Raw genomic sequence first — 16355 nt, forward strand, 5'->3', positions numbered from 1 at the left:
CAAAACACAAGACCAAATTATTGTATTTTACAGCAGCATCAGTGTGCATGGCACTTTACAAGAGAGCAGGTTTCAGTATTACAATCTCAGCGATCTCAGGTTCCAGGATTTACAATCTCAGAAAGTATGGGTAATGTCACTGAACTCTAGTTCCCACCGGCTTCAGCCCCCAAGCCCAATGGTCAAATATTATAGGAGTTGTAGTTCAGCAAGAGTGCCCCTGCCATGCTGTGGCCCTGAGGTTAATCGCACCTGTTTTAAGCACATTCTCTTAAGGCTTACATACATGATCATCTCTTTTTATCCTCAATAGTCCTGTGAGATACGGAGGTGGAGAGGCAAGCCAGTTATTAAGGCTCCTAGCATAGTTCATTGTTCAGCCGGAATCAAGATAATTATGCCCTGCTTAAAGTTATCTTCTAGTATTGAAAAGCAAGACAGCACACTGACAAAAGAATACAAATTCTGCAATGTAGAAAAAAAGAGACACACACAAAATAGTTAGGGAGTTTTATTGCAATCTGCATTTATAAGTATGTAAGATCAGAGTTCAGTATTTCCCATGTTAATTCTCAAAATAATCCGTTTCCAACTCGCTATTTTGTCAATTTCTCTTACTACTGTTGATCAAATTCTACTCTGCTGCCACATTAAAAAAAAAAAAAAACAAATGTCCTCCCCTTATTACACAACTATGAATTTTTTAAAAATTCAAGTGTATAGAAAGCTGTAAAGTACAAGATGATAACAGTACCCTTAACTTCAAATATGTTTCATAAAAAGATTACGTTTTCTGCAACATGACCCAGATCTGTTAAAATGGTTGGCTTCATTATTAGTAATAAATTAGTGGAACATTTGCTATTGTGGCACTTTAGTAGGTTAGATGTACATCCGTTGCATACTGCATTTATGCTATATTGTTCAGAGCAGGGAGCAAACTTTCAAACTCGCTCTGGTCTTCTTAAGGCGTTAGACGTTTAGGATCACGAGGGAACATGGACGTTTGCCTGACATTGCTCAGTCCAAGGAACAGCATGGTGACTCTTTCCAACCCTGTAAAATTAAATCCAGTCTCATCAGCTAGAAGACCAAGTGGTGTAAACATATACAGATATACAGATATACATGAACCAACAGAGTGGTTCATGAGTCACATCAGGTTTTGTACTCAGTGTGCTCCTCTGCTGTACAGCCATGAGGGGATAGAAAGTTTTCACTTTAGTTTTTAATTCAATGCAATTTAACAGGTCATCCAAACCCTAATCCGTGGTTAATTGAAACAAACCAACCCATGACTGGAAGGCAGCTTGTTGGGTTTGGATGAAACACCAAGCTTGCAGTTCATCACAAACAGAAGCAAACACAGTTTGAGCTGCCACACTTGCTAAGAAGAATTTTGTTGGAGGGCATCACCACACCCCAAAGCCTCATATGCACAGCAGGCTGCCCCATTAGCTTCTGCTGAGAGAGCTCTCATCCCTTAAACACTACCACATGCTCATTAGATCCGCAGCACAAACCATTGCATTGTAGGAGGCTAAGCTCAAAATCCACTGTGTGGATCAGTGCTGCAAATTCTTCAAAATATGTAATTTCTATTTCTATTAATATTTAAAGCAGCCTTATGCAAAAAGTACCACCAGTCTGAAAGCCTGATATCTGAAGTTGTTTGGTTTTTTAGTTTGGCAAAGACGGGATCCAGCACCGTTTTTACCAAGAAAAGAATGCAGGAGGCACTTACAGGATATACTGATTAACCTTTCCCAGGCTCACGGATTCTTCTCCGTAAATCTACCCCTAGCTTTTTTGCCTTTAACCTGGTTTCAGAGCTTGGCTGAGATAAAAAGAGGATAGGAAGCAGAGGTGAGGTAGGTTAATCCCACCTTCTCTTATTCTGCAAATGCTTCCCTGGTCGTCCCCTCAATTAGCAATATGAGGGAAAGATGGGTTTGGGAAACCTGCATTTCCCTTCAAAATGTGAAAGTCTGTGAGGCTGGTGGGGCTAGAGCCCGGAACAATTTTCCTTCTCAGCTGAAGCCACACCAGAACGGTTAGCAATGGAATAGTATCCCATTGCTTGCTGTATTTGAGTAGCGTAACATGGCTGTACAGTGGACACTCGGCTTGCAAACATGATCCGTGTGGGAGGCATGTTTGCAACCCACATCATTCACGACCTGCGCATCTGCGCACGTCGCGATTCGGCGCTTCTGCGCAAGTGCAAAGTGCGATTGAGCGCTTCTGCACATGTGCCGAAACCCAGAAGTAACCGTTCTGGTACTTCCGGGTTTGGCGCGGTGCGCAACCTGAAATCGCCTGTAACCCGAAGTATGACTGTACTATTTCGTGTTTGTCATGTGCTAATTACTGCCTGCAAAATCAGCAAAGTTTTGCCATATAAAGCAAGTTGCATAACCTGTAAATGAAAAAGTGTTAAGTAAATAGCCAGCTTTGTACTTGGGAAAAAAAATGTTCAAGTTTGTCCATATACAACCAGTGGAGGTGGGGGAGAATTAAATGAGTTTCATCAAAACGCACTGAGTATTCTAGACTTTATATCATTACCTCTATTAACAGTACGGATAAATCTCCATCAAATAAACAACTGCTTTCTTTCTTCATCATTCAATGCCCCACTAGTGGGAAGGGGGGCTGGGAAGGAAATACCACTGCTAACAAGCAGTAGGATTTTCTCCTTTGATTGTGGGCTTTTGAATCTTGTCCGATCATTTCCTTTGATAGTTGTCTTGTAAAAAGGAAAGCAAAGCTTAAAGCATGGATTGTTTTATAAATCTCAGAGATAAGAAGCTTAGGATGTTTCTCAAACATACACATCCCCGGTAAATCCAGGTTAGCTTTCCAAATTAAGCTCAAATGCTATGATCATCTTTGTTGTAAAACTGTCCTTCCATATGATGATAATCCAGGGCCAGAATACAATGAAAATAAAATAAGCTACGTTACCTATGCCACCACCAGCGTGGGGAGGTGCACCAAAACGGAAGGAATCAATGTAAGACTTAATTTTCTCTAAATCTGTAAAAGAAATAGATTATTTTGCTTCACGTCCAATTCTCGTTAGCAGCACAGCAAAAGCATGCAGCATAAATAGAAAGAATACACATTAATCCAAAGTAGTTCAGTTTCTGGACAGCTCCCCCCCCCCAAAAAAAACCCCCAACAGACTATTATTGTTTTGCACAAATCCAGTGTGCTTAGTAGCCAAAGCTGTGTTGATCTTGTTGTTGCTGTTTAAAAATTGAACAGAAGATATGAGCAGCAGCTCTGTTTAAGGGGTTACACCCCCACCCAAAAAAGTAAATCCACAGAACAGCAAGATATTGCTTTCGGCTTTAATATAGTACAGGGAAAGGCACCAGGTCCACCAGCCCCCAGGCCCACCTGTCCTTTCTGTAAATGACATCCTACCTGGGGACAATATTCTTTGATTTCCCTTCAGCAACTAACAACTGCACGTTTACCAAATGATAAAATGATTACCCTGAAACACCTGCAGGTATCCAAATCCACTTTTGTGCATCCCCTGCATTTAAGTCCACCTGACAATTCAACATATTTGATGGTCCCCTGAGCTTTTGGATGGATGGAACTGAAATATAATTGTAGCGAGACTGACAAATATTGTACAGAATAGAAACTCGTGACCTGGGGGAAGTTCCCTGGAACAGGTACCCTTAGAAAAGTTGTTTGTGGCTGAAAATCTGTTGGACACATTTGTTATATGTTGCTAAGACACCTGGCTGTATTCAGACTAAGATCCTACACTAAGGGCCCATCAAAATCAACAGAGTAAGTTAGATACCGCTTAATTTCAATGGGAAGTAACTTAAATTTGGATCTAACCATTATATTTCTATACAAAGAATAAGGCTTCCATTTCCTGCTCTAATCTCTCCTCTTCATATCCTTGTTGCATGCATTGATTTGAAAGTGAAACACAGGATTATATATATATCTGAAATATTACCAATGCCATGATGCAAAGCTCTCTCAGTCAGCAGCTGAGGATCATGAACTCGCTGAGCCCCAGACAAAATTTCTTCTCCCCTCATGAACATATCATAGGAGTTGGATGTTTTCTTTAAAAAAAGATTGCATTTTAGTAACTAGCAGGTAAGCGGTATGCAAAATTTGGCCGTTGTTAAGCGCAGATTATGCCCATCCCACTTCCAACGGAGAAGGCAGGCCTCTCCTTCCCTTGTGTCCACTGATTTCAAAACTGCTGAAACTGTCAGTACAATAGCAGCATCTTTTTCCATTGGAGATCATGGGACTTGTAGTAAGAAAAACAAACAAAAAAACACCTGCTGCTAGCATTGGTTTTAGTTCCTGAAGGAACCTGTGCAAAGGACAATGATCAGTTCAGATTATGAGACCCACACCTACTCAACACCTGACATTAAAGTTACTACATGAATATGGTATAATTGTGGCACAAACTCCATGCCAGGCCAGTCCCCTATTGACACCTTAAAGTGGCCTGCAATGTTCCATCATATTTCACAGCAATCAAAACCCTGATAAGCATGCAACAATTTACTTACAGGATTTGCTGGATCTGGCATTGTGTAGAAAGGTCTAACAGCCAGAGGATATTTGTCAAGAATATAGAAGTCTGTGTCATACTACAAAAGACCAGGTATAAATAAAATTAACATAATTTTTTTTCAAGGAAAGGGGTTTTAAAAAACAACTAAATAATACATAATTAAAAATCTGAGGGTTTTCACAACCCATGATTTTGCTAATCAGTTAATTCCAACAAGTTTAAGGAATTTAAATTTGATAGTATCACGCAGGTTCTAAGACAACATATTAAAAACACTATAAAATTCTATAGGAATGACCTGCTACAAATGTTAACGTTTTCCTGTCAAGTATACCTGTTCAAACTTATTCCAAAAATACACTTTACTGCTATATTAACGACTCAAAGTAATTTTTAAAAGGTTTACCTTTTCCTTCACCAGTCGACCCAAGAGCTTTTCACTTGGTGTACTGAAAGCAAAGATTTTAAGGTTCAGGTTAAAGCAGCTTTTTTATAGTTCGTGTTTCTGAGTCTTTATGCACTGATCTTTGAAAAGCTGTACAAATCCCACAAATGAGAAAATACGTGTGTAGATCCACTCATGCCATTCAATTGTTTTAGGCCATCCCTGGATGAATGTGATACTGTATTATTGGTCATAGGAGCCAGACAAGCTCCAAATGTTGGATCAGGAGTGGCTGGTTTTATTGCTTACCACCCAAGCCTGCAGTGGGCTTTATTCCCTGCTGGTCTCTGCTTGGCCACATGACTAACAGGGACCAGACCAGACTCTGCAGTATGTTATGCAGAGGTGGCTATGCAGTCACTATTTGTATACTCCACTTCCATATATTGCATTCAAAGTAGTGCCTACACAATTAACTGTTTTGCTAAATGTGTCTGTGAGAACCAAGTTTGGCACTGGTATAGTACACTTTGTTTCCTGCAGTGGGAGTGCCTTCCTTGTATGCTTTCCATTCTTCAGTACACAACTGGCATCTTTAGGCACACTCCACCTAGGATCACTGGTTGCTAGTTTCAGGCAATTCAAAGCGCCACAGAGATTTTTTTAAAAAATGAAACTACTATAATACTTATAGCAAAAGGGCCAACGCTACACGTTTTTCTTTTGCAGTATGGTGGTCGGGACATTTGTTTACTCCTGAGATATTGTGAGCCTATAAAGAGACACATAACCATCTGGAGAAGCTGACAGAAAGTAAGCTGTCACTGCTTTACAGAATTGTGTGTCTTCATTATACAGAAACTATGTTAAGTCCAAGTAATATTTCCTAGGGATGCTTAAATGGGTATAAGACCCACTGACTCCAATGGATGCATTTCTGAATAACCATACATACAACCAAACTCTTAGGATGTTCAAGCCTCTATAATGAACATAGTTCACAAACATGGAAGCCAGACTTCCTTATTTTGTGCAGAAGACAAATTTAATCAGAAGGCTTTCCATCATCTGTTGATTAACTGGACAGGTCAAATATTTGTTTTGGTAAATAATCACATCAACTTTTTTCCATTAAAGTAATTTTATGTTCCAGAATGAACTATTGTAATCCCAGGACCAAGGATTTTCAGTTTGTTTCTTTGTTTTAAAACAGACCACTGTTTACAGAAAGAAGAAGCTGTTACACTACTCTGGGTGGTCTAGGATGAATTAAGGGACAAGAGAGAGACTTCAGGGCCACACAGATTTGGGTTGACCTGTTTATAGACAGCTCCCGGCTATACTGCACCACCAGGTTTGTTCCCTCCACTTAAGAGCTTGGATTCTGGAACAGATGTTTTATACTACCTGGAATGGTGAGGAACGAACGTTAAAGGTGCTCTTCACACATCACATTCTTAACAAGGAGATTTATTTTAATGGGGCGTCTCTCTGTTTGTACCTGAGTGCATAATGGTGGCAATTCCTATAGCTGGAAAAGTGTGACAGGCTTGTGTTGGCATTCCAGCAAATGTATGAACTGTTTTCACAGCGACATGTAATCCAAATGTAGTCCCAAAATGGTTACATCTGCAATACCAATAGATATGGCACTAATCTTTCCCACCAACATGAATGTACCTGAGATCATCTTCATCCCCCATCTCTACTCCAGCTTCCCGAAGCATGGCCAGAGCTTCTCGGTACTCCAGTCTCAACGTTGGCTCCAAGAACTTGAATGGTTCACATGGAAATTGTTTGCTCACAGTCTGGATCTCCGTTTGAAACCTTCATGTAAAAAAGAATGCCATTTTCCACAAAAGCAAAAACACAGAAGAGAACAGGCACTATCCTTCTTCGCCACAAGAGCTCACTCTGACACCATGCAACATTTATGATCTACGTTTTTCTGACTTCCTTCACCAACAAAAAAGATTGGTTGAAATGTGAGGAGATTTTCATCATCAGATCTCAGGGAGTAAGAAGGAGCACATGCAAGACCCTCAGGTATCCTGGGCCTAAACTATGAAGGGTCCTAAAGGCAAGCATTGGCACTTGAATTTAGCCTGGAAACAACCTGCAACCATGAATCTCATATAAACAGGTTATAGTGGAAAATCAATTTGGCTGCTGTATTCTGAACCAGTTGCCATTTCCAGGCAGCCACATCCTGTCTTGAGGGCATTACGGTAGCCAACTGTAGGGGTTACCAGTAAATGTGCTACTGTATTCAAATTGCTATTTTCCACAAAAAGCTGCAAAAAGTTGTTGCTGCTCCTGGCCACAGTTTCAAGCTGGGCATAAGAATTCTGAAAATACAAGCCTAAGTACCCTCCAGAATGTTATGAAACTGTCCTGTATGAGGTGTGAGGTCAAAGTGGGAAACTATGCTAAGCCTTTATAACAACAATACTAACTGTAATGCACATGGCTATGTGGCAGCCCTTACATCCGAGAGCAGCCTTATGGCCTTACCATTCCATCCCCAAAACCTATGGGTTGCCCTTTGACGTACCCCAGGAAGCTGTTGTCGGGAGGTGAAATATTCAACACCCAAGCAACCGTAAGAAAACAGCAAAAGGAAACAGTTCATGGCCTACAACCTAATCCTAAAATGGGCCAAGTACATCATTCCCATGGCATATATATCATTACCTTTCTGTAGTCTAGAATAGGGGGCAAATGGATTTAATGCCAAAGGGATATTTTTGGCTTTCCCCTAGAAACCTGAACTCCACCAGCAAAATCCAAGTGTAAATAGTAGTTTAGAAAGAGGGCTCGATGCTTACAGTTAAGGAATGCGTGCATCTTCGTCCAGGAATTTATTTTCAGGGCCAAAACTTGAGCACTCAGTTCTTTCACTCCAACCCATTCCTGCAAAACCACCCACCCCCCGGCCCCAATTATCTTTGTTTCAGCAGCCTAGCTTGGAAACAAAAGTTGCTGCTATTGTTACACAACTCAGAATCAAGTATCAAATGTACTTCAGATCTTCCAGAGATCTCCCAGTAGATCTATTCTCTGCCCACCCCTGGTCTAGAATGGGTTTGTGTGTGAAAGAACTGAGTGCTCAGTTTTGGCCCTGAAAACAGATTCCTGGACGAAGATGCACTTGTTCCTTAATTGTAAGCGTATTCTCTGCCCACCCCTGGTCTATAAAAAAAGAATATTAGGGGCCAAAAAGGACTATATGTGTAGGTATGAGAAAAAATCTGAAAGGCAGTTCAGCAGGGCAAGAACAAGTATTCACAAGCTGTATCAGACTAAAGGACCACACAGCCCAGCACTCTGTATCCAACACTGACTAGTTTGATGCTCCACAAAGCTCACAAACAGGGCAATGAATTGAGAGTCACCTATGTTGTTCAGCGGCATAACACCTATGAACACAGAGGCTCCTTCTTAGCTATTATAACCAAGAAAGGCCTATTCATGAATCTATTTAATCCTTTTAAGAAGCCATCAAGGCAATGAATTCCAACAGTTCATACTGCATTAGAGAAACAAAGAAATGATTTTATGCTCGTCTTTAACCTGCTGCCATTCTATTATTTCACTGACTTACGGTCCATCAGTAGAAAGAAAAAGAAATTTCTCTCTACTCACGTGGTTCCTCGTATGCAAGATCATGCTTGTGCCCTGCTAGCAGACTTCAGTATCAAAAACTGTACTTCTTGCAAGATAGAAAAAGCTGAAATTTGGTGTACAGATAGTCAAAAGTTATCCTGATTACCGTACATATCCATCTGGCAACAGGGTACTTTTATGACTCTTGCCTGTAAGAAATGATACAAACTCTCTTTCTCACATTAGCACTGGCACTCCAGACAACATTAAATAGCCTCTCATTTTCTATGGTTTCTATAGCCATGTAATTTACTTTTTACCTTTCTTGGAGTCCTTTGAATATCTGCACCATGGTGTCTGCGATCTCGTCCACCACCTCATGATAATGGTAATTAAAGGCCATTTCAATATCCAGACCAACAAACTCTGTCAGGTGTCTATGAGTATTAGAGTCTTCTGCCCTAAACACTATACAAAGGGGGAGAACGTTATAAATTACTTTAAGATCCCGAACAAATGGGTCTCAGTAGAGACTAGCTTCAGACAGACACTCTAGCACCAAATTACTATTTTAAATAGACAGAACAATAGCTCTTATCTGAAACAGGACTCTAATCTCCTGCCAGAGAGACCCCTGTTAAACACCAAAATGGTCACTGTGGTAGTAAAATTTCTGCAAGTGACTCTGAATCCTGGCAAGGAGGTGCTGCTGGCTCCCCTGGGAGATAACAGTTCAACAACAGCTGTCCATACTCTGAGTTGGGGGCTAAAGCACAAAAAAACCCCTACAAATACAGGGTGCTTTTTTTGCGACTTGAGAGCGCAGCTTCTACATTGAAAACTGCATAGTCTGTGCTATTCCCAAACTAGTGAAGATTTAGAACAGTAACACACACCAGTGTGCATGTAGATTCTTTGAACACCATCAAGAAACAATTTAAGCCAACAATGAAGTCAGTGAGACTTACAAATATTTTTGTATTATCTCAGAATATTTCCCCAGTTCATATATCACACAGGGTGGTGTTTCTCCTGCCATGGAAAAGTAGCTCTTATCTCTATCTCCACCCACATTTTATATTATGGTACCTATGATCCAGGGTCTCTGTGTCAACCAATACTTTGTGCAATTTCTTTCCATCAAAAATAGGAGGGGGCAGGAGCTAAAGTAGTGCAGCGTTGGTGTGCAGAACTTGGTTCTTATATTCAAGAATATGTTTGGGGATATGAGGTGCACGGATTGCTCTACAATACAAAAATGAGTACAGTACTCCCCTGTAATTTATAGCTCAGGGAAGGGGAGAGGGAAGATAAGCACATGCTATCTATGATGTGGAAAACCAGAACATGAAAATATTTTGCACCATCTAATTTAGGATGTACTGATTTTCAGCAAGCCCATATTAATAAAACCTCTAGCGCTGCCAAGCTTGTAGGCTTCTATTAAGTTCATCAAGAGATTAACCATTACAGTTGCAGTCATCTTTTTCTCTGCCAGGAAACAGCTGTATACTTCCAACAACCACTAGAGAACACCATTGCTCTGTTCACTGTTCTTGCATCAGCTGAAAATATTACATTTGTTCCGCCTGCAAACCCTGTCAAACTGCCATATGGATTAGCAGCCTTTGCATGAAACTTTTGTTTGGTTTGCAGATTAGAAAGGAAAAGGCCTCGCAATGCTCAGTACGTGCATAACCTGAACATTTAGTGCACGCTGGCTCCAGAGACATGACTGTTGCATTAGTAAGAAAGGGGAAAAAACAAAAGAGCTTTCCTCACCTGGCCCAATGCAGAAAACCTTGTCAAAGTCAGCACAGATACACATTTGCTTATAAAGCTGTGGGGACTGTGCAAGGTAGGCACTGCTTTTGAAGTAAGAAACTGTAAACACATTGGCACCACCTTCGCTGGCAGCTGAAAAATAAATGCATTTATCTATAAAGCAGGAGCAAACTTAAGTGGTGTATTTTTCTTGATTCCTTCAATTATTGCATGCAACTGACAATTCAGCAAGTACACTTTCAGAGATGAAAATGGAGTGTTTAAACACTTTCTCCCAGGGTCAGAAGACACCAGCCAGCGCCATTTTGCTGACTGAGGTAAAATACAAGAAGGCACTTCCCCTCCAACACTACCACCACTCCACATATACAAGCTGCCTGGCAAATGAATCTTACTTTGACACGGTCAATAGGATAGCATCAGACAGACCCAACAGCAGCGTTCTAGGGAGGGTATACACAGCTCTAATGTCCAGCAAAGGTGAATGGCCTCAGAGTTCAGGAGGAATGGCTGTAGGGACTGCTGCCACCGCCCCAGCACCTGAAGCAACTGCAACACACTATCTAAAAAAAGGGCTGGCCATAGTAATAATGCCTGACACATTTGGTATCACCTAGGTCCGTGTTGTTAGGGTTGACAGGCCCAAGCCTTCTGCAACCTTCCAACCCCAATTCTCACCTTCTTTCCCTTTCTATGGCGCTAGAGTGGACTTAAAACCAAGGCAAGCTAAAATGCCTGCTCCAGAAGAGGAGGAATGTGGCATGAGGCATTCAGGTGGGGTTTTATAGGGAAAGGGAGGAACTGAAGTAAGAATGTGGCGTTGCAATCCATATTTTACTATTTCCATTCCTTTCCAGACTATGGATTTTGGCTTCACACAGCCAATGGCAGTGAGAGGGGGCAGGTGGGTGGCTTGTCTGTAGGTCCCAGTGAGCATATGAATTGGCTGTTGCCAGCCACTACACAATATGGTTTGTTTTCTATGCTTGTTATATAGCCTTTGGTTTAAAGCAGCCTTGCATTTAAGCAGTAGCCTAGTAGCCACCGGTGACAAGGAACTCTGTGTAGAGGAGTGAACAGGCTGGCAAAGGAGAAATGAAGCAGTATATCCACCCTGTGTCCAGCAAACAAACCAAGAAAGGAACAGGAGAAGCCCCCCCCCCATATGAACCAAATACATAAAAGCAAAAGTTAGCTGCTGTGGGAAAGATAGATCTGTCTCTCTTCTGCCAGCCCCAAGCAGCCTAGGAAGCCTTTCTGCAGGCTAGCTCATTTTTCTGGGCTTCAAGACTGGTTAAACAGATGGAAAAACTACACAAAATGCTAAGGAATAAGCCTGTTTCTCTACCCTGAGATTACTGGGGAGTGCACCAACTTCTGTTTTTCCAAAGGATATAGCAGCATTTATTTATTTTTAAAGAAAAGGTTTTAATGTGTAATACTTTCTGGTTCAATGATATATTCCCCCCTCCCCCCACCTGCACAATAGTGTACTGCCTCCAAAATTGCGAATTTATTTGAATCCATTACAAATAACCAGTACATACCAGAAATAATCTTTGGAGTCTGAATTTCCACAAACCCCTTGTGAATGAGTGTTTCTCGAAAAAGCTGGCAAATGCCAGACTGCAGGCGAAAGACAGCTTGGCTAGTGGAGGTCTGTTAAAGAGAAGATATTACACTAAGATTTCTAGCTTTATTTCAGCTGTTGGACACTGTTTGAATTTTATCAGGACAACGGATATCATTAAACAGTTCTCTCAAGAGAAATTTTTATTACCCAAAGGCCTGCAGAGGAAACTTTCTGAGAGGTTTGCACAAAAAGAGCAAGAGAAACTGCTAAAAATCTGTACCAACAGTTGAGACAAAGGGGTTGATTAGCTTTTATTCATCATATATAGATATATAGGTAAGGCGTTTAGAGAAAAGTTACAAAGGTACAACTGTTTTCTACAGAACAACATTATAGCATTCTGCTACCAATAGCTGAATCCGCTCCACAGTAGTCGTTGCACTCATCCATAATGAATATATAGAAGTAAAAATAATGCTTAATGTAAACTAGATGAAAAAACCAAATTGATAAAATATATTGAGAGAGGCTATACAAAGTCACCCACTCCCGTCACCCACACACAGCAAAGAAAAGTCAGCTCAATACAGAGTTGAAGGTAAAATCTAATGCAGTGATGGGTGTGTGGGGGGGGAACCCTCTGCCATTTCTCCCCTCCAATACAATAGTTCTTCTTCCAAAACAGAGACAAGCTTGATACTCCTCAGAGATCACAGATTGCTTGCTTGCAAAACAGTTAACATACCAGCATGCTATGCAGATCAAGAACCCTGAGGTTTATTGTGAAGAAAAAATAAAGAATAGTTCAAAGCAAACCCACAACTGCGTTGGCAACATACAGCTGCATGTGTCTATACAGTAATGGCATTTTTTATCCTCCCCTCCCCCCACCATCCGTGCCTCCTAAATAAGGATGTGCGTCACTGTTCTGTTTACTGCAACTTTTCAAGATGCCTACCTTTTCAGTTAGGTTGAGATGTGTGGTTTTTCACATGACATGACGCCAAGCCACAGATGTGCAGAAACAAATACAAATGTGATACATCTGTCCGGGTTTTTTTTGTTTTCAAATAAAGTTGCTTTTTCGTTTTTGTTTTAAACACAACGGACTGCATTTTTTAAACCAAAGCTTGCTTTCATTTCTTCACTGGAAAGTTACAGATTCTAGTTAATTAAAACAGCACGAGAAAGTGGCTGGTACCATCTTGCTGGTTTGGTTTCCCACCCCGCTCTGTTTTGTTTTTAGCCACGTGAGATCTTAACCACAGTCACACTGCGTTCCTAAAGTAGAGGGTTCAGTGCAACCTGACTTTGTTTTCAGCTGACTGGTGGAAATAAAGTCTGGCTTGAAGTGCAGAGGCTCATCTCTAACAAACATACAGGCTCATCTCTAACAAAGCTATGCAAAGTACAGGAGGCATAGCTGCAAGGAAGCACAGCATGAGATGTGCTTAATGTGACGCACACACGACTGTGTTCTGCACAAACAAAACAAAAAGACTCGCAGAAGAGAGTGAAAACTAAGCAACCACCAGCGGCTTAGTCTCACCACAACCACCCCCATAATATATTTAGCCTACATTTAAAAATATATACAAATGCTTGCACAACATGTTCGTTGGAGTGCACTTGATAATTTGCTGTCTTGCTAAATAATAAGAGCAATGGACTGAATACAGAGTTTGGCTTTTGGGTTCATTACAACAGCCTGAATGTATTATACAATCTAATGAGCTATTTTGTTAACTAGGCTAGTACAGTATATGATTAGTACAGTACAGTATAGTATATGGGGAAACCCAGCCAGATGGGCAGGGTATAGTGAAATTATTATTATTACTACTACTAAGTGCTGCCAGATCTACACTGCATTTTAGTTTACCATCAAAAATAGTTCTCCTGTAAAAAAATTTAACCATTGTGTATTGTTCAACATCTTCACAAGCAACTAGGCTTTGGCAAATTTCTAGGGCTAAAAACAGAAGCAGATGCTTTCAATCTCTCTCTCGCAGACCCAGTGGAGAAAAGTGAGGGGCACATGAGCCCTCACATTCTCATATCTCATTAAGCCATAGTTTGGCTCACTGTCACATGTGAACAAGACCAATGTCAACAATATTAGGTTAGATGGATGAATGGTCTGTCCCTATATAAGGCCAAACCCAGAGAACTAACAGATTTCTGTCAATAAGCAGCATTTGGTTGCTCTTTTATTTCTTCCTCCTTACTTGAAGTTTAAGGAAAGCAAATCATGTGAAATATATATTTTTAGGTGACTTCTAACAATGAGACCCTTAAATAGCAATCTAACCTCCATCGACCAAACCCTGGCCAACGAATTCTAATCCAGGGGCTAAGTTTTAGTACAGCAGAGCTCTATCTTTAACTAGGAAAGAAAAGGAATCTTGAGTTACTATCTAATTCTCAAATTCAGCTGACATATCTAGCAAAGTAGCACAATGTGCTGCCACAGGCCCTAAAACTAAAATTCTTGATATGGGACCCTACAACAAAAGCTGTGGAAAAGCAATTTGATGGAGACAAATAATCACTGCTTAAGAAAATATACTGCAAGATCCCCAAGACTGGAAGTTGAACCTTAAGCAGGTTTTGACCTTGAAGTGAAGATGCAGATTAGGGAACAGACAATAAACAAAGGCTGAACTTGTTTCTGTTACTTAATTTATTACTGAGTAATTCCCAGATTAGATTAGATATGTAACCAAAACATTTACGTCAACTCAACTGGGGCAAAACCTTTTTGTTTGTTTGTTTCACAGTGTCACAATGAAGCCTTAGATAATAATAAAAAAAGAAGGGAACAATTTTGGTTCTCCCTTGTTGACGGTGGCTAAAGACTGAGCTTCATGTGCTAACAGAAGTCCACTTTCAAGAAATAGCATAGGAATCTCTGAATCACAGGCTACAAGTCTCTGATATCAATTTGCCTTTTCATTCCATTGTCTACTACTTACGGCATGTCAGAAACTAGAAAATTTTCACTTCATTTCTTTGGTCTAGATATAGGAATCTCTTTAGGTTTACTGTTTCTTGGAATTACAAAGTCACTTTTTAAAATAAATTTATTTTTACTTGTGTTGACAGTGGCCAGTTATTCAGGCTGAAGCTCTACGATGTTTACTAACAAGTGTTGGATTTGTATAAAATTTACAATAGTAGCAAGTGCATTAAAAACGAAACATATCAAATGTAATCCTCTTTTCTACCTGCAGAAGGATTCAAATCTTACTAGCTTGATGAGAACCATGCTTCCAAGTCACCTAGATCAGCTTATCTTAAACTTTCTAATTAGCTATAACAGCCATAGCTACCTATTTATGGACTTAAAGCCAAGTTTACGTGGTATACTAGTGTGCTTATGATTGCACAGAGACATCTATTTTTATTTTTAAATGAACTACATTCATATCCTACCTTCCCCCCATCTTTGGCCAGTCACTTGCTCTCAGGCTAACCTACCTCACACAGTTACTGTGTGGATAAAATGAGGGATAACTGTATACACCACATTGAGATCAGCCAGTAAGCTTCATGACTGAGTGAGGATGTCAACCACAGGTCCAGCACTCTATCCACTAAACCGCACTGGGTCTAAAGTATTGTATTAAAGCACAACAAATGTAGTGCAGCAGGCCAATAGGGATTTTGCCATACCCCCAACCCCAATCTGATAAATACAATCCGAGAGCCTCCATTCAACTTCCTCAGACAAAACACAGGATGCAGCCTCTGAAACCTTTCTAACAATTGGATTTAAGAAATCTGGCTATATGTATATACAACAGTGTTTATTGAATGCTTGCATAGAATACAACTACTGCTGCTGCTGCAGCAACAACAACAGTAGTAAACGCTGTCAATGTAAGCTATAAAAGATAACAAACACAAAGAAATCAGAAACAAAGTAAGGCCATCTAATTTATAAGTGTAGGCTCATGTCCAACTGAAAGGAGAGCTAACTGAGTAACACAGCTGCTGCTGTTTTATTGAATGATTAAACTTCTGAGAAATTGGAATGTTACTTTAAAAAGCGGAGGTGGGGGTGGGGAGATGCCTGGACCAGATGGAAGTGTTGAGGTCAAGAGTTTGACAGAAGATATGTCTGTATGTCAGTAGAGGCAAATGTGAGGACAAATGAGGTGTCAGCACTGGGAAATTAAACAAAAACCCATCTACAAAATTGCACATGTATCCATGTTTATTCCTATCATTCCTCTAGAATGAATTGTCACTGCAGGACTTGGGATTTTCATTTTAAATCTGAGTGATTTTATTGATATCATTCTGCAAAGCTTCTGTCAGTTCCTCTGAATCTAAAGAGAAGGAGAGCTATAGACTGGATATGGGATTACATATAATTTCCATTTCAACCACCTGACTTTCAAACGAGGAAAACAAGAGACCAGGAAACC

The 16355-nt window shown here is 40.4% G+C and overlaps 1 protein-coding gene across 1 annotated transcript in view; it reads right to left on the minus strand.

Moving 5' to 3' along the window:
- Positions 1 to 495: 495 nt before the first annotated feature.
- DARS1 (aspartyl-tRNA synthetase 1) overlaps positions 496 to 16355 on the minus strand; it is a 52119-nt gene continuing 36259 nt past the window's right edge. Inside the window, exons 8-16 of the mRNA XM_081007690.1 lie at positions 11897 to 12008; positions 10347 to 10481; positions 8885 to 9032; positions 6639 to 6785; positions 4980 to 5022; positions 4569 to 4649; positions 3992 to 4103; positions 2968 to 3039; positions 496 to 1056 (exon numbers count right to left, since the gene is read on the minus strand). Of these exons, the coding sequence (XP_080863816.1) occupies positions 965 to 1056; positions 2968 to 3039; positions 3992 to 4103; positions 4569 to 4649; positions 4980 to 5022; positions 6639 to 6785; positions 8885 to 9032; positions 10347 to 10481; positions 11897 to 12008 (942 nt within the window). The 3' untranslated portion in view covers positions 496 to 964. The remainder of the gene's footprint in view (positions 1057 to 2967; positions 3040 to 3991; positions 4104 to 4568; positions 4650 to 4979; positions 5023 to 6638; positions 6786 to 8884; positions 9033 to 10346; positions 10482 to 11896; positions 12009 to 16355) is intronic.

The sequence above is a fragment of the Podarcis pityusensis genome, assembly GCF_964106645.2.
Source record: "Podarcis pityusensis genome assembly, chromosome: 1".
NCBI classification, from domain to species: domain Eukaryota; kingdom Metazoa; phylum Chordata; class Lepidosauria; order Squamata; family Lacertidae; genus Podarcis; species Podarcis pityusensis.